The sequence below is a fragment of the Dreissena polymorpha genome, chromosome 14 (assembly GCF_020536995.1).
Source record: "Dreissena polymorpha isolate Duluth1 chromosome 14, UMN_Dpol_1.0, whole genome shotgun sequence".
NCBI classification, from domain to species: domain Eukaryota; kingdom Metazoa; phylum Mollusca; class Bivalvia; order Myida; family Dreissenidae; genus Dreissena; species Dreissena polymorpha.
Window position 1 is genome coordinate 41,619,054 of NC_068368.1, and position 20,221 is coordinate 41,639,274.

Here is a 20,221-nt window from a genome sequence, read left to right on the forward strand (position 1 = left end):
TCTGAGAAAACTGGGCATAATGCATGTTCGTAAAGTGTCGTCCCAGATTAGCATGTGCAGTCCGCACAGGCTAATCAGAGACGACACTTTCAGTCTTAATTGGATTTTTGCTTAGAAGAGACTTCATTTAAACGAAATATGTCATAAAAGCGGAAAGTGTCGTCCCTGATTAGCCTGTGCGGACTGCACATGCTAATCTGGGACGACACTTTACGCACATGCATTATGCCCAGTTTTCTCAGAACGCGACTCATTTGTTCGCGAAGTCATGCACTTATTCCTGAGTTATTTGCATTTGAACATAGCCATTGATATGGCTGACATGTCCAAGATGAAGAATTGTGGTACAATATTTAATGTTGTTAACATCACTACGGTGGTTTATGCTGTCAAAAGGTCCATGATGTAAAACATTAGTAGGGGCTGTTGACGTCCATGGTTTTAAATCAAGCATTTCGTGGTTTAATATTTTTACGTTTACAAATAAATAATTGCGGTCAAAACAGGCTTTTAAAACAGTGCCTATGAATGACGCTTCTCTTAAATAATAAATGCATTAATTGCTAAAAAGGTTTTCTCATGTCTTAGATAAAATTTATGAGGGAAGACCAAAGGGAATTAAGTACTAAGTGCGGAGTATATTTTATTTTATAATGTGTTCAAAAAATGGGAAGACCGATGTTATCAGGATAGACGCATCAAAAGAGTGGTCTTTCTTTGTTAGACTTAAATTCACCAGCTGATAATGTTGGAATTACGCTATGTTTAAAATGTTCATTCTTAATAAGCACACATAATACAGTATCGTCCTTTTTCAAATGTAGTTCCAAGTAGAACAATGTTGACAACGCATGTTAACTGTAGCTTATCGATTAAACGTGTAAGTGCATTTCAAACGTAACATACGTTTTGAAATGAATTTGTATAGTGTTCCTTTTCAACTTTTCAATCGTAATCGAGCCATTTTGGCTGTTCGAATGGCGTTTTTAGATATAAACCAATTACTTAATATATTCAAGGTCGAAATGGTATCGTTTGACTTCAATTTTTGTAATATGTTTTTTTTTGGCAAACATAGAACATTAAGTTTGATTAAAACACACATTTAGTGAGATAAGAGGTTTAGGTGTTAATACAACTATACATCCGTTTTTACAAGATATGTACACGTCAATGATGTTTTAAACTTGAGTGACCTTATGTTTATGTAACTGTGTCAACTTATAGATAAATGCGCTCAGATATTTTAAAAGAAAAAATAAACTTGCAGTCGATTATACCGTACATCTTTTTTATTAAAATTTTAGAACAAATGCATAATAAGACAGAGTAATTCAAAACAGTTGATGGTATTTTCCTCGTTATTTTAATTCTTGACATATTTGGGTTAACAAGTCCTAAAATATTAATACACTCAGTTAATCTTGACATTAGTAAATCATTTTTTCTTGCTTCAATTTGATCGTACAGCGTGTTTTCTGTCTAGCGATCTGACTAGCCGATTGCACGAACAGCAACCTCTAACACACGTCTCCATCTAATTCTTCTGAGGGCTCGGCGGAACCACCCTCGTTTGCGTTGTTTCTCAATTGTCCGTTGTCTAGGGTAAACAAAGATGTTCATTAAAATATAAATAAATATAAATGTGGTAGTTTCTTGTTGAGTCGTGGGTTCTCTTTGAGTCGTGGTAATAGAGATCGCGTGAAATAACATGATAGAACGTCCCCACATTATGTGATCGTTACGGAAAAAGTTTTGACCTGGTCACTATCGTTCTGATGATCAAGAATGCGACGAAAACGGGTCAATATTGTTATTCATCTGAGCTCTGATCAACTATTTCCTCTTTTTAAATTTTTTCTTATAGTGTTCCTAAATAACAGAAAAGCGTTTATTTATGAGTATTTTCCATACTACATCGTCTGTTGACATTTTTTCAAAAGAAATAAAACTTCTCTGCAAAGTCAGTTTTAAGGCAATTTATAGTATGCAAATCTTGAAATTGGAATAGCCATTAAGAATGCATTGCTCAACAAGAAACCTATTTTCAAGATGGCAGTTTGACACCATCAACACAATCGAGTATTTATTATTATTACAGACAATTAACATTTGAAAAAAACAACAACGAATATACAGACCAAAGGTTAATTATTATGTTTATAATGATTTATAGTCTTTATTTTAAAATATTTGTGATGTTACAACTAAATGAAAATTACTCACGACTCAACAAGCATAAAAATACTACTACTACTACTAATAATAATTATTATTATTATAACAATTATAAGAATCATAATAGTCATAATAATCATAATTATCATAATAATGGTCAATTATACTAACAATAAAATGACACATCTCGACAACTGTCGATGATTGGAGATGATGAAACAAACAAAAGTTTCTACATTACAAGTTTTATGAACGTAAAAAAGTGGTTGTTCTCATAAATAGCTCAAAAACGTTCATATTGAAGTTCGAATAAAATGCTGGTTACTTACCCCAAGCCTTTATCTTCCTCAACCAAACAGGCCGCAATACAATTTTCCATTTCCTCGCCCTCTTTATCAGCACATGCTTTCAAACATTTTTCTTCCTCATCGTCTTCTTCGTCGGTTTCCCCATCGTCCTGTACCTATAGAAAAAAGACACGAATTATCAGATCTCCAGGTATGAGGTCCTTTCAAACGTCTAAAATACTAATTCAAATGTTAATAAGTAGCTGCAATGAGCTGGAAGCTTTATCGATCACGACACCCACTTCCGAGTGTGAAATGGAATCGATCACTCTTTGATTGAAAAACTCTACTTAAAGCTTATTATTGACCAATTAATTGCTTTCCAGTTCATACATCATTATTATATAAAATTTTAAACCTACAAATAATGTGTATATGCTAATGAAGGTGAAAGTTCATCTTTATCTAAATTTTGAAAGCTGAAAGGATGTGCACACTATTAACACAATCTGAAAATTATTACGAGATATATATATGTATATCTGTGTGTGTGTGTGTGGTGTGCGTGTGCGTGTGCGTGTGCGTGTGCGTGTGCGTGTGCGTGTGCGTGTGCGTGTGTGTGTGTGTGTGTGTGTGTGTGTGTGTGTGTGTGTGTGTGCGTGTGCGTGTGCGTGTGCGTGTGCGTGTGCGTGTGCGTGTGCGTGTGCGTGTGCGTGTGTATTATATCACTGTACTTCATTTAGCACTCAACCGTGTAGTTTAAAGCCCTATCTCTACTTAACCTCGTTCGTTGCACGAGCAGCGGCATCTAAAATCTCTTGGTCAATATCTTGGTCAATCTCGTCATCTGTAATGGACAAGAACGTATTCATAGGTTTGCTTATCCGTTGTTAAGCGTTGTTAGGGTTACCGAGAGGTACGAAATTATGCTCGGAGTGTTAACATTGCTAACAGTGGTTATCGTTGTACCGATTTTACTGAAACAATCCAATAAATTCTCTGTTCATGAAATAAAGCATTGCCATGTCTGTTTCATTATTTTCCAAAGTGCGAAAACTTAATTAAATAGATAATTATTCAATAATATTTTACAATTTATGATTCTACGAAAAAAAAATTCTAGTGTCAAAATGTGAATAATACACTATTAAAACGTTTTTTCATATAAACAGTGTGTACTAATTGTTTTCTGGCTAATTGCATATTATTTATTTCGCCATGTTTTCTTAGAAGTAGTTATGGCTACAATAAAAATAAAGTAACTTGTAATCAGCTGATGACATACGAACGATATTTACGTAAACTGACGACCAATTTACGTAAAGGTCACTGGTATGCATTAATATATAAGGTTAATTCAATTTACAATTTACCATCAGTCCATCAGTATACATGTTCAACACAACACATAGTAACATATATTCAGTCACGAAATGATATCAGTATTGAATTTCATAAGTTGTTCAATTAAGTATCAATACACGAAAAGATCTTGGATTACAGCATTTATAATCTATACAAAATATTATAACGATAACATAAAACAACAAAGACGAATAAACAAGAGAGCGAGAAGTCAAGTATAAGTAATAAATTATAAACAATTTATCATAATACTTTTTATACATGTTTCTTTCACTTAAGGTTGTATGTACAACAATGGCTAACGTTCTGTTGGTTTGAATTTTGTTGTTACTTGAATTATCAGAATGCATTAATTAAATAACATCAATGATGTTTGGTCTGTTGCAGTAATATTTATTTTTATAAAATTTTCGGATATCATCATATAAAGACCATTCTAATACAAATGATATTCATCCTGTCAGACATTTTACTTCTTGAAAAGGTATAAATTAAGGTTTATGCTATCTACCTGATTAAATTTCTAATCTATGAGATGAAACCTTTAATCTACAAAGATCAAATCTTAAAGTGATATTATGGGCATTTTTCACTGTTGAATTTAGCTGAAAAGAATTAACAGGTCAAAAGAGTAGTTAAAATGTGGTAACTGACCAATTATCTAAAATCATCTTGATACCAGTTGTTTAAAAAAAAAATTATATTCGATATTTATCATGACTGTACAGTCCTCTTATTCGAGCGGAACTGTCTTTTTATTAGGATCGGAGTTAGTGTTCGTGTGTCGTATGAACGAATCTGCACTTAAACTAAATTTAGATTCACATCGTACATTGAATCATTTCTGTCGTCAGTTGTCAAAACGAAAGTACGGTTGATATTCAAATGCATTATTTTTCTCTTTCCTGGATATTGTCTTAGTATGTTGATGCTGCATTAACAAATATAAGTGTATATGTAGTGAAAACACCAAAAATAAACAACGGTTGCGATAGACACCTATAAACATAGCATATACTGTTAGATGCGCATAATATCACTTTAAAATATTTATACTGACATGTTTAAAGTGAAGTTTCTCTTCATCTTTACAAAACTGATTGTTACTAATTGCTCTTAACGAATTATAATGTTCTGACATCCAATTTTGGATAAATGTATAATTTAAGCTAGACTTTACCAAAAATAAAAAACACACTTTTCACCGTCCACACCTTGCTTTGGCACTAATGTACACTAAACTTGCAAAAATGTGTGTTTGGTTTATTTATTGAAACTCACACATGTGAATATACATGTAGTTAACATTATTGTGATCTTCTAACTAAATACATATTCAGCCAATACCGTATTACATTAATGCCTATTTTAGTTGTCAAGGAGTGTTTTGCAAGTTCCATATATACACCATAAGTATGTTTGAATTAAGTAGTAGTTTTTTTGTTTTGAAAACAAAGTGGACTCTTTTAATTGCTACTGACTAATTTAAGCCCAAGATTTTTACCTATAATATAAAATTGGTAAAAGAAGCTGAACAAACCACTCTGATTTGGTATATATTGCAATCGCTGGATAATTTACTAAAAATATGTTAAGCTTTAAAACAGCCTTCGAGGATTGGCCTGCAAGTGTTCCAAATTATTTTCATAAGATCATCCTGTATTGAATATGATTTCTATAATGACAATAATTTAATAATTTCGTATGCTTGGTATTTGTACAAAAATGTAATATCACTCCTTCGCTGTCCCCTCTTTAAAAAAAGCTATAACATTTGTTTTATTTGTGTTAACACATACTTTCCACATATAAACATATTCCTCCAATAAATGCAAAACATTGATTAGTATAATAATAGTGTAATTTATCATTTATAAAAAATTCTGTGAATCTCATGCTCATGCCTAGGGAAACATGTTCCAGTTAATATAGCTAAGAGGTCGTCCGAATAATTGCTAACCTTTGTTACAGGGACAACATTTTAAATCCTGCTTCCATTCTGAATATAAGGTCCATGTAGTTTGTTTCATTTGTCAGTTGTTCAACACTAGAGATAACACATACAATATTATATGATTTATATCAACATTGTACTTATTTATAAACAGCGTATACGTATGTTGTTATTATTATATTAGAGTCAGAACACTCTCTCATTCATTGCTAATAAATGAATATCCGGGACAGTTGAATATGCGCGATAGATTTTGTTTATTCTCGTTTTCAAAGATTTTACAAACTTCACAAACAATACAGTCAATTTCAATATGACTATGTTATTATGAAAACAGTGTGTTCTTTTAGCAATAATAACCGATGATATCTTGGTAAAAAAATACTAAATGTTGTTTGGCGATGCACTTTTCCGAATAGCTTAATTTACACAACATGCTGCAGAGAGACGTGTTTCATTTAACCCATTTATGCCTATTGGACTCTCCTGTCTTTCTAAATTGGATCAATTTATTTCCAAAATTAGGGATGTCTAGTACATTTATTTTTATATTTAGAATATTTGTAACAGAAATTCCTTTAAGCAAACAGCGCAGACCCTGATGAGACGCCGCATCATACGGCGTCTCATCTGGGTCTACGCTGTTTGTCAAGGCCTTTCTTGTTGACGCTATGCATAAATGGATTAAACTTCATATATAGCTCTGGTTAATATTAATTTATTAATATGTGTAAACATAACTCAAACTAATCAAATAAAATTGATATAATTTGTTTACAAATTCACACATATATAATGGCTCAAAGTAAATATTTTTGATATATGGGGAGTATGTCGCTTTTATATTTCTATTTATAATGTCAAAATGTCCCTATGCAAATCAACAACAAAAATTAACTTGTGTATTAATCATGCCCTATATCCTTTTGCACAAGATATATATGTATAATTAGATAATTAACAAAAAAGACAAACAAAGGCACATACCTGTTGGTAAGGCCAAGGATGACCAGACCAGCAACACTGTCAAAGATCCTAGGAGGAGTAGCTTCATCTTTAGATTGAAACGTCACCAAAACGGATTGTATTTACCTTGCAACAAGGGGTATTTTATACTAATCTGGCAAACAAGAAAAGGAACAAGTACGAGCCAGTAATTGACGAGCACGTTATTTCGTATACTTCAGACACTGGTACATATTTTGATTACGCCTTATTCTAATCCAATCGTTGAATTGGGATGCGGATTCGGGGTGGTGATTTGAAAGGCTGCAGAATCACGTGACTAAAGGTAAGTGACTAACATGTTGTTTTGTATCCTTCAGAGTCTTGTACAGATCTTGAATACGTCGAAATCTTTTTCCAATCTTATATATGAATCCGGTTTCCAGTGTTTTAAAACTTTTGTAACTAATTACGATTTGCTATTATCAAAAAGGAAGTTTCAGTTGTATAGATGCTATAAGAGATATTTTGCCGAAAATAACCGCCGTGGCATCTCGATACACGGTACGAGCTCGATGTTGTAGATGACTACTTCAAACACATTGCAACAAAATCAACATCAATTAAAATGAAATCATGAATCACTAAATTTTACTAGTTATATCACGAATTAATTTGCATGAACAATTTTTAGAATAAAGCAATATGATCAACACAGAGTAAGTAGAGTTTATTTTCTACATTTAAACCGAAGGCTAGTGGGTACAGCTGGTATGAAAATGTACAAATAACAGTATTTGCAACGGATGTGGCATTGAACTTTACCTGCTCATGGTTCGCTGGTATAACCGTTGCATACAATATAGAATCTAATTTCGCTGAACATGAATATTATAAAAACACCGGTGGACTTTCATATGACTTTGTATGGGACCTAACGTTTCGACAGGAAGGGCGCTTATGTGCAGTTTGAAGCTGTGAACGTTATCCATACACGCCCGCAGTGTAGTCACGAGTCTTACTCCCATAATTTGTATACTGCCTTTGAAAGCCTGTGTTTGACTGTTGTGTGTTGTTCTATGCCTCGGAATCCTTGTTTTAGATAAAATGTAAGGTTCAAGGTCCGTTTCATATCCGTAGCCAGAGATGGGGGGGGGGGGCAACTTTTTTGACAAGTAAAATAAAATTGTACTATAAGTTGCAACCAACTTTATTTGACGCAACAACGGTTTTTATTTTTCCAGGAACACAGTGAGTCTTCGTATTTAAGCGTTAAAATGATATTGTATTCAATATGCAACCGACAGGTAACCATATAATTAATTTCTCGATTAAGTCATTCCCCAGATAGCGCGTGATTTTTATTTACCATTTTTAACCGTAGAATTGTTGAAATGAACAGAAGTATTGACAGCAGCAAAATTTGAGAAAATCTAGGAAGCCGGTCCCCGCAAAATGGAATTTTAATCTTTGTTATAAATGGATATATTAACCTGGCACTCTAATCCGTAAAAAATCGATACTTATTTATAGATATTTGAAACTAAATGATTGTTTTGTAACTTTTGTCATCGTTATTAATGTCTGTTAAAGCCATAATTTTAATAGATATCATAACAAAATGATGAAGCCACGACTTAGAACAATTACACATTGTGCACAGCATTTTCGACAGACTGCGTTGTCTTTTTGTTATATCCCCGTACAACCATTTTCGGATCCCCTAAATGGTTTTCCAGCAACCAAAATATCAGCTATGATCAAGACAGGCTAATTTTGTTGTTGAATGACAAGAAAACACATCATTTCTACAAAGCAATGTAGCTTTTTTGTATATTACCAACACTTAATGGCATCTGTTCTGCTCCACAAACATAACTTTCCACAATGTTTAAATTATGTCAAACTTGACACTAGGAATGTGCTACTCTCAAACAGTTGTTATAACGAATTTAAAACGTTATGACATATGATCAGGTGGACGTTAACGTTTAATGTTCATCAACTGTGACGGATCTTGAGCATATAATTGGCAAATAAGTACATCTTTTTTCTTCGAAGTCCTGGTATACATTGTTAAGGACTTTGAGACCATAGGGCATGTAGTTTGTGGTTATAGGGTCTTAATGAAGCCTTAAGTGGTATATTTTTCTGAAATTCGTTTAGAAAAAGAAAAGCAGTTTTTTTTTTTAAGTTACCAGTCATACCATTTTGATTTCTTTTTGGTATTGATGCAGATTAGAGAAGACCAAGTTTTGCTAATCAGTGTTTGTTGTTAAATACACTATTAGCACGCTTAGAGCAATGCTAACCCTCTGGTACAATCCATAGTAGCAGACAAACAATTGCTTTGAAAAACAAGTCAAATATTTGTATTTAAGTTGCTCGATTGATGAATGGTAGAATGTTGGAATGGTGAAACACACCAATTTTATCAAGATTCAAAGATTCCAATAAATAATGATAGTTTATACCGTTCTTATTTGATTTAACATTCTATAAATTTGTTGTTGCATATGTAAACAAAGTGTGTGCTCGCATATTAGTGTCGCGATAAACACCGTATAAAATGATGTATATCCGTGACTGATCAAAAAAGGTGGTTATTGAAAAACGTGGTGGGGAATACATGTATGTTATATCATATTCATGTCAATCAGTCACCGAGTATGGTCAATGAAAGTGAAATATTTCATATAAAAATGCTCTATAACTACAGTTAAAAATTGACCGTATGCAGTAGTTTACGTTTCATTTTCAAAATTTTCTAGGTGGAGGACCTCCAAAGCCCTCGATTGCAGGAGGGGTACATCCCCACCCGCACATACCCCCTTAGCCACTTCGTTGCTCAATAACAATCGTCGATGGCAAAAATTCCCCCCCCTTTTCAAAACCCTGGTTACGGGCCTGCGTTTTATGGTAAAGGTTAATACGAGAGTAACGTTATTATTCAATATTGATATAACGACATATATACAGTGCATGACATGAGTTATAGATTGCTAACATTATTTCATCCACATTTGAACTAAGTATCTAACACAAAATCTTGTAATAAGCTTCCAACAGAAAACCACAAGAACAGAAAACTAAATCTTTATTGTATACGTTTTGACAATTGCAAAAAATCATGATATAAACATCGAGCATAACGATATTCGAATGCCCAGAATCACCGACCTGAATCATCGAGAGATGATTTAGCTCAACCGCCGCGCAGAGATTTGACGGGAACCAGCATAGCTGATTCAATTTGTATGTGAGTGCAAGGAACGACAACTCTGCATGGAGATTGGATTCAGCTCTGAGGTAACGATCTGAAAAGAATGGCGGTAGATAACAGCAATGTCCATTGTGTACACACCGGTCTTACTGACCTGTGTACTAACACGAAAGGAATTATGGGAAGCACTTCTTTTACGAGTGAAAAGTAAAAGCGAAAGTTGGTCAGGTAATCGTGCTGTTGATAATCGCTATCAGTCTTAATAGAGATTCAAAATCACATTTAAAAATAACTAAATAACATTTCTTTAAACAATATTCCGTTTTAAACACACAATTAAAACGATTTTTCTTTCATTATTAACATTTTTATTCTTTCGCAGAACTAATTTGGCGGAAGCATAATTCTCCAAACCAGGGGAATGTGATGCGTCTTCGTATAGAGGTGACAATAACGTAGTGACGTCACCATCTATGTATAGAATGCAGCAATGTCGAAAAAAAATAATCGTAAAACAGGTAACACATAGAGCTGATCCACCACATTTACCGAGAAATGTACACGTGTTTATCGTCTTCCATTACAAATCATCTTGAAGGGGCCTTTTCACAATTTGGTAAATTGACAAAATAAACAAAAGCTAGTTCAGATTCGTATAGTTTCGTTTTAGTCATGATATTTGTGAGGAAACAGTAATACTGAACATTGAGATCTACCATGCTCTAAAATAGCCATTACATGCATCTTTTGACGATTTAAAAACCTGAAAATTATAAAGCTTTGCAACGCGAAACGATTGAATAATTTGGAGAGTTCTGTTGTAGTTATATTTTGTGAAACTACGATGATTGCTTATATAAAGTATAAAATACATACAACATTGTATGAGCACGGATGGCCGACTGGTCTTAGTGGAAGACTTTTACTCCAGGATTCCAGGGATCAGTGGTTCGAGCCTTGTTGAGGAATACTATTTTTCTTTTTTAAATTTTATTCTTGATTTTTACTGGAGCTTTTAAGATCCAATTTTACATTTATCAATAAAAAGGTTGCACACAATGAGATTACAATTGAAATTAAACAATCTTAAATTATTATAAACTCATAGGTTTTATGTTGATTGATTTAATAGATGTGGTTTTATTGTTTCAATCATGTTTAAATGGATGTTAATACATAGTAACTTCATTGTCGTGATTTCATACGTAACAATCATGATTTAACCAGAAAATTGCTAAACATCGCATCACCAATGACTGCATACAGATACCTCAACAGTTGAGAATTTTGTTAATGGTTCATTACTCAAGCCACGGGTCGATTCGCCTTGCCCTAGGACTGCTAAGTTTAATAGTGTAGACAAATACAAACCTGCAAAGATGTGTCACTGTTAATGGATATACTCCAGACATACGCTGTATACACGATAGCTGTCAATATATATATCAGTTCTAGTATTGCTATAGCTACATATCACCCTGACTAGGTTACATATCACTCTGACTAGGCTACATATCACTCTAACTAGGTTACATATGCTCGCAGCAGACATGGACCTTACCAAGTGTATTCGCGTTGGGTCTTCGTTTCTGACCCTCACCCTATGGGTCTCCTGTAGTGACATTGACCTCACTAAGGAACCTGGGCACCTGAAACCCTTTGGAACTGGTGGGGTTAACAAACCTGTCGAGGTAATGGACGGGTTTCCAGACCCGGAGAATTTCTTTGAGAATTAAGTCAAGCCAACGAAGCCCCTGAAGATGAAGGGGGCGGCCCGTATATCGAAGGCGATGGGAAAATGGAGAGACGAGTATTTTTTGAGTCTGGACGATGACCTTGACTCAGAGGTGAAGTTGGAGACGAAAAAGAAGGAAAACCGGCTCCAGGCGGTCGACACGATGACGTTTAAGAACTTTGTGAGGATCTATAACCAGACTGAACACTTTATGGTGGATTCTGTACCTCCAGCGCTAAGAGTTGACATCACTATACCATGCCCGCTGCAGTGCAAACAGTTGACAGAACACAACTTCGTGGACAATATAATGTGGTTCAGCAGTGGTGGGACCAAGTCCGTGGTGCACACTGACTCTGTGGACAACATCAACTGTCTGTACCGAGGAGAAAAAACACTCTACTTTGAAGACCCATCTGAACATCGACATGATGTGCACATAGACCATCCTGATGGTGCCTACTCACAAATGGACGTTGATGCAGTGGATTACACCAAATACCCGGGCATGGCCAAGGTGGAAATTTTATCATGTTAACGTCAGTGCAGGGGACTGCATTTATATACCTTATCTTTGGGTCTATCAGGTACGCTCATATGGCAGCAACCTTGCTGTAAACGTCTGGTGGCATCGACATGCAAAGGATGATCCCGATTACAGCGCGTGCAACCGCCAGTGTAACACAGAGTACACCATGGCCCAGGCAAAGTTTATGGGACTAAAACCGATCCAACATGACCCAATCGAAGTCAGGGATGATTTTATGACATATATCTTTAAAGATACAAACTTTGAAGGGTTCAAACAGATTTTATTTGGGGATGATTATGACAAGATTGTAGTTGACACTACATATGTGAGGGCCTTCACAGAGATGTTTGAGATGCTTGATGCAGACAAAGACGGGCTGCTAAGTTTTAAGGATTTAAAGACCTTGGATAATGAGGCCTGGAGAACTGTTGGAGAGCTGCTGCAACTGCTGATGGAGGACATGGAGGAGGATTTTCAGGCCAGAAACATTGACATTGACCCTGACATTGACCCGATCATGGGGCTGCAGGGGACTCTGATGAGATGGGTTTGCATGACGAACTGTAGTTGCGCCGGAGATGCCTTCTGTTCTTTATTCTTGATACGAGTCTCGTACTGGGTAAACAGGCTTGATGCATATTCGTAAAGTGTCATCCCATATTGGCTTGTTAAGTCCACACTGGCTTATCTGGGACAACACGTTTTGCCTGGACTGGATGTACGTTCAGAAGAGACTTTATTGCAACACAAACAATTGCATTATAGCGGAAAGTGTTCTCCACGATTACCCTGTTTGAACGGCACTTAACCCACATGCATTGAGTCTAGACACTTTACCCACATGCATTAAGTCAAGCTTTCTAGATTGAGGCTCATGATAACCTGGTGATGGGATTTGGTTATCTGAAACTTTTATGTGCTATAAGTTCATGTTTTGAATTTTGAACAAAGTATTTTGTTTAAACAGGTCATGGTCTTTTATATTTTCAAATATGTGTAAGAATAAAGGCATTATAATGTGTTGGTCATCCTTCATATTTATTTTCAATGAAATGTTTTATAAGGATGTTAATTTGGTTTGTTTTCTTCTCAAAATGTAGAACTGCTCATTTGATATGGGCACACAAAAATAGGGGCATGTTAATTTATTTCCTGTTTGGTCTGTAATTCTTCAACCTCAACAAAATTCCATATGTCCAAAAGAAAGAAAAAATGTATACATTTGCAAGCTCAACAATGTGGCATGTGGATTGTCAGGTCCCCGGACTGCTCGTGGTGGGTGGCTCCATTAAAGGCCCAGAAGTTTAATATTCTCTGTTCAACATTGCTTTTTGGTCTTCTACAAAGATTTTGCAAATATAGCCCCTGGTGTCTGAACTGGCAACGCCCCTAGTGTCACATTATTGATTTATATTGTTCAACATGTTTTTAGAAATAATTTTTAAATCTGTGATGCTGATTTAATAAGGGCACATTTAGCCCCTGATGTCTTTTCTGGCCCTGTCCCCAATGTCGCTTGTTTTATAAAGACTTATGAAGTAAGTAATTAAAAAGTATCTCCTCTGAAAAGAAACAGTCCCAACAAGCTTTGATAATTAGTATGAAGCATATGATTCTATACAAAGAGTATTCAAATAATGTCACTGTGGTCAAAACTGGCCTTGCCCTAGTGGTCATATGATTAATATAGACATATATCGTATATTACTTAATAAATCTTCTCTGAACCTGCACGGATCAGGTTTAAAAACTTGGTGTGTAATAATATACATTGGCCTTGTATGAATTTTGTTCAAATCATTCCCTAGTGGTCAAATTTAACCCTCCTACAGGTGTAGCGGTGAAATGGTTAAAATCGAAATCAAATTGTGGTCCTCTACATCGAATTTTCTTGATTCGAACCTAGGCACACCCCATTATGCAGGTGAGGAATCTAAGGCTATCTTGGCCCTCTTGGTTTTGTTTTGATATTAACCAGCAAAACACATACTTTGACCCTGGATGCACATTTTTAAAAGCATACATCAGTTGTGCCTGCTGAGGGATTTATCATTGTTCTTCCTACGGGGCTGACTTTGTTTTTAAATGCAAATATTCTGTTGACGATCGCTATTGTGCCTTAATTTTGATGTTGTGTTTTGTTGGAATGGTTTTGTTCCACATATTCTTACTGTTTTTCATTTCGAAATATGATGATTTCAATGTGTTGTCTTTTGAAATTATTAAAAACTTCATGCTCTTAATGTATGTTTTTCGGTACAATTTAAAAACAATTATTACATTATTTTTAATATGGATGTTTATAAATGTATCCACATTTAATATAATTTATACGTTTATATTATTTTTAGTGTTCTACATGCTGTAATTTCTACCTTTCATGATTTCTCTATAAATATATATGCACTATGAAATCATAATATTCTTATGTTTGTTTATTAATACCGCCGTATTTAGTAATTTGTAATGGCGCTTGTAAACTTCGTTAAACAGCAATCACAATGGTCAAGATATGTGAAAAAAATATTAAATGTTTATACATTTATCAATATACAGCATTTTATGACAAACTTCAATACATGTCAAAATCTGTGAAAATGACCCTTAAACAAACCTTAGTATGAACAGATTTGATAGTATGTGCACAATTACACCCCCTTTTGACTTATAATATATTTAACCAGTTTAAATACTACAAATTGTGGAAAATATTCTGAACACTTACATAAATTTGAATATTTTTTAGATATATTAAAGCATATTTAAATATTTCATGTTATTTCGATAAACCGTTAGGACGAGCTTGTGGAAACAAGCTGTGGGAAGCACTTTGTTAGTCATCGGAACGAGTTAATTAGTCGTGGGAATTCAATTCGGGGTTGTCAAATCAATATTTACTTTGATAATAACAAAGTTTGCAGTGACACATGTTGACAAATGGGGTATTCGATACTAAGGGAAGTAAACAATGTTTGTCTTGTAAAAGGTGAAGTAACAAGTGCAATATCAAATATTGACAAAATAAAGTTTAATATAATGATTTATGTTATGCTTATGTGGTGTATAGAGAAATATCAGTGAAATAAAAATGATATTTCACTGTTTTAAACAGTGAAAAATAACAGTGAAAAATAACGATATTTTTCATTGTTTGACTGTGAAATGACGTCATTTTTTTGACGAAATGACGTCATAAATCCAGCGAAATTATCCAGATAAACTCATTTACAATATAAATAAACGGTGAAAAAAGCATAAAATAAAAAAAAAATGTGTTGGATTCGTTGGAATATCGATTTTATTTCACTCGTGATCATAGAAAATATATGTCACTCGTGGAAGAAGTAGTGTACAAAACATTGAGGTCACATATCTTCACATAGCTGCTTTATTACAATTGGTTGAATAAATAATTTATTTCTTATGCTGGAACTTAAAATACGGAATAAAAATACTTTTAATGTCTTTTAACATCTTATGGCGTTTTTATGATAAGCATCGAAATTGGTTGTGATAATAGCCATATGAGATTATAGGAATATTTACAAAAAGTTTGACTTAGAAGAAAATGTTTTTCTTTTAAACGGTAATCACAAAATGAAATACTTTCGTCTAAAGATTGTACAATTTTGACAGTCATTTAAATGTCTGTTGCAATGTGGTTGTCGAAATTCAACCATTTTCACCATTATTGGGACTTTAAATAATTACAAAAATATTTGGAATCAGACGTTTTAATGTTTGGTTGAGCAAGTTTTATTTTCGCATTACCAACCGTGCGGAAAGATGAAACCATTATTATTGGAACTCATCAGTTTCTGCTTCATTAGTTTGAGTTGAAATTGGTTTTTATGCTCGTAAATTTTAATATATTATTAACAAAGATTTAATTCACACATATTTTCGTACGGTTGGTAATGCTGTCAAAAACAAAACTTACTTAGTAATACGTTTAAACTTCTGATTACCAATATATATAAAAAAAATTGTAATCATTGTTTATAAATATATATATATATATATATATATATATATATATATATATATATATATATATATATATGTGTGTGTGTGTGTGTGTGTGTGTGTGTGTATTTATTTATATTTAACAAAATACCCTTAATATAGACTGTATAATGACATAGCGACTTCGTTTAAATCTTATTAAAATTTTAAGAGACATTTGGATTTAAAGGCTATCGCTTTTATGTTATTATGCATCATGCAAATAACATTTTTGTAAGCAATCTACATTTGCAACACTGTTTAACTAAAACATAAACACCGAGAAAGGTTTCAGTGGTTTCGTGGTAGTAACGGTTCATAATTTTATCAAGTTCAAATGATGATTACTCATGAAAATGAAATGATTTCATATGAAGATATAATTTCGGTACAAACAGGGACCTAAATGTCCCTTGTACGAGTCATTACCATAACTTCGCTCTTTGTGTACTTTTTTTTAAAATTTGAGACATCAAGTTGGAAAATTGATCTTGCAACACACTTTCCATGAATAACGGTAAAAATACTCTATTCGAATTTGCAGTTATTTGGAGTCAATTCAGAAGGAATATTTATCATATTTGTATAAACCATATTTATTATTTGCAAATATTAACACAAAAGTATCATAACCTAGTTCAACTGAGAACGCACCATTTACTAACAAGTGAAAAATATGCTGTAATGAATTTGCTGATTATTTTACATGTGTTTTTTTTTAATTTAATTTGTGAAGATACGTCTGCTAATTGAAACCTTTGCCAGACATTGGGTCATCCCGAGGGACAGCTCGCAGGTGGTTGGCGTTCATTATGTTGGTACCGGGCTTCCGATACAAGGTTATCCCGACAGACAGCCGATGGATTGTTTGGCGTGCACATTGTCACTATCGGAGGATAACTCTTTTTTTATCTCATCAATGGGCCATTGACTGAGCTGCTTAATAGGCTCAATGTGCTAAATAGTTTGTATATGTCAACCTGTCTTATAAAATATCTATACAAGCTATATTTGCTACATAGGCTAATGAATAGTCTACACGTGCTATTAGGCTGTTCACGTCATCCATCCTAATTACTTTGCATTAACATTAAAAGTGATAGTCAGAAGCCTTGCCTCACTTCGCTTCTTACTACGAAGGCGTCTGTGAGCCATCTGCCATGAAATATTCTGTCGGTTATATCTTCATAAAACTTCCTGGCGATGTTTGTGGTATTTTCTGGCACTACGTAGTGTCTCAGTATTCTCCAGAGGGACTGCCGATCGACGCTTTTGAATGTAATCACATAGTCGATGAAGATGACGTAGAAGGCTGAGTTCCAATCCAGGGATTGTTCCAGAATGATGCGTATGGTTGCGATATTATCCGTGCACGTCTCTGCTCTCTTTTGTTGGTCACGGAGACATGGGTCTACAGCGTATTACACTTGGTTCAGCAGGATTACACCAGCGTCACCCCGGCATTTGAAGCAGTAACTGACGTTGCCTTTCTTGCGGAGCTTGATGCGGTAGCCATCTTTCCACTCTTTTGGCATTACTTCTTCTTACCTTATCTTGCTGAAGAGCGGATAGAATGCTCCACACTGGTATTGACGTCAACCCTCAGCGCTTATGCCGAAATGTTGTCAGGTCACGCAGCCTAACCGTTCTCAAGTGTTTAATGACGCTGCAGATCATTTCCTTTGTGGATGCGCAGCACATGATTGGCAGATCGCTTGTACTTGGCAAAATATATGTTGGGTTTGCAAGGTTTGGCTTGTTGAGTAGCTCCTGGAAGTACTCGATCCATATCTTCTTCTGCCCTTCATCGTCTCCTCCATTATTGCTCCTTACTGGCCTCTCTTACTTGGCATGCTTTGCCTCTATTCTCTTGGTGGTTGAGTACAGTTTCTTGGTTCTGTTCTAGCGTGCTGCCTCTTCTTCTTCTGGTGTAAGCGTCTCTGGGTAGTCCCTATTGATGTTCCTTTTTGCTTCTGTGTTATTTTCTTGTGCTTTTGCCTTTTCAGCTTTTTTCTTCTTTTTTTTTGGCACTTGTTTTTTCTCTTTTTTCTTCAAATGTATGTCGTCTCTGCTGATATCTACTCTTTGCTGGTGACGGACTTGGGCCCAGTATTTCTTGGCATGTTGAGCTCACTGCTTTTTCACTTTCTGCCACTTCGGCTTAATTGTCTCTTCCTCAAGAAGCTCCTCTACGACCTTAAACATGTTGGATATAGTGACCATGTACTCTTTTTGCTGATATAGCTTTACCTCCTGTCCAACTCTTCTTCCGCTTCAGTTTTATTTGGGCGACAACCAAAGTCTTCTCCTCGCTTGATGCTTGACGCACATCCTGAAGAAAGCGACGAAACTTCCTCATGATGCACAGGTGGTCGATCTGGTTCTCCTTTGACAGGTCTTGTGACACACAAGTTGTCTTGTGTATCCTTCTGTTGTGGAAAACTCTTCATCCGACACCTCTTCTACAGGTCACATGTGGCTCACAGGTTTGTAAACCACTCACCGTTGTCACACATCTCGCTTAGTCCTTGCTTCTCCATGATTTCGTCATATCCTTGCTTGTCAATACCTATCAAAGCGTTAAAAATGCCCATTAAAATGATGATGTTCTTTTTTGGTCTGTGTTGAATTATGGTTTCCTAGTCTGTTGTAAAAGTTGTCTTCCTCGTCCTCTTCACTGGCATTTGTTGTGGCAAATGACTCGATTATGTCCATGTTGATACCCCTCTCCTTTGTATCGAAAGAAGCTCTCATGATCCTTGGTCCATGTGGGTCTCATCATATGAGCGCTCTCTGTGCCGACTTTGAAAGCATCAGTGCTACTTAGTGGCTGTGTTCTGCTAATGCCCTTAGATCAGCAGTAACTCGCTTCTGTCAAGAACGAGTCCATTTCAATTCGCTGATTCCTATCATGGTAAGGTTTAATGCACTTATCTCTAGCCACTTGCGCTGTCTTCCCGGTCGCGTACATTGTTCGGGTATGATTACTTTTTGTACAACAGGAACTTAACTTAAATTAATGATGGTTGACATAAATCTTTTCAACAAAATTAAATTATGAGTATATTTAAAGAGTAACAGGTTTTACAGTTTGCAAATATGTAACAGTGTTAGAAATTGTATTTTGATCTTTATAAAAGCAGGATAGTTTGGTCATAACAAATCCCGTTTGCATGAACACCTCGAATATTACTATCAAAATATTTCAAAATGTATTAATTTGAAACCAATTTACTTTTTCCAACGTCATGTTAAGCATTCTGGGTTTAGAAAAATTATTCGAATGTTGTAAGAAACTGAAAGCAAGCAAGTACGCCCGACATTGTGTTAGTTCGGGCCACACGTTTTACCTTAATATCAACATGGTATCAGGCTTTCCAACCACCAGGTAATATAATCGATTATCTGTGGCAATCAAGTACCGTCTCCTCTAATCGATTACACGTGAACCCAGCCAGCCGCGAATGTTAGGAACTTAAACGAGTTTCTTTTTATTAGCTTAAATAAGTTTATTTTACCTCGGGCGGTAGATACAGGATTTCATTTTCAATATGAGTTGTCACAGGAACGCATATAAAGAAGTTGTGAAAAACGCAGCGGGGCATGTTAAAAAACTCTTACTTACATACACACGATCATAAGGAATGTCGCAATACAACCCCCGAGTATGAATTGAAGTCGGACGTAAAATGCCGTATGGGCCCTGAGGAAACCCTTAAATAATATCCTAAATATCCTTTTCAGAAATTTCCAGCAAAATATACAAATGGGTGCACTTTACACTGTGTCCTTATCTTACAATTGATAGTTCGTTTCTCTAAAACCTGTTTAAGCCATGGTATATGTCTGTTATATTACACTACATAAAAAGACTAAAGATGTATGATGCAAAGCGCTTTAAGCCTTTTTTAACGAAGCAAAATAATTTGATATCTTAATAATATACACTTATATTCGGAAATCCTCTGATCTTTCAGTAGAGCTTATTCGTTAACTT

General features: G+C 34.9%; 2 protein-coding genes across 7 annotated transcripts in view; one reads left to right on the forward strand and one right to left on the reverse strand.

The window, feature by feature from the left end:
- The window catches only part of LOC127858496 (KICSTOR subunit 2-like), a 217,081-nt gene that overhangs the window by 163,902 nt on the left and 32,958 nt on the right, over positions 1-20,221 (forward strand). The window lies entirely within an intron of this gene.
- Positions 1,296-6,908, reverse strand: LOC127858504 (uncharacterized). The gene is made up of 4 exons (XM_052395701.1): positions 6,772-6,908; positions 3,248-3,312; positions 2,508-2,641; positions 1,296-1,600 (listed from the first exon to the last, which is right to left on the reverse strand). Exons 1-4 carry the CDS (start codon positions 6,836-6,838, stop codon positions 1,495-1,497), a joined length of 372 nt encoding a protein of 123 aa, XP_052251661.1. The 5' UTR covers positions 6,839-6,908; the 3' UTR covers positions 1,296-1,494.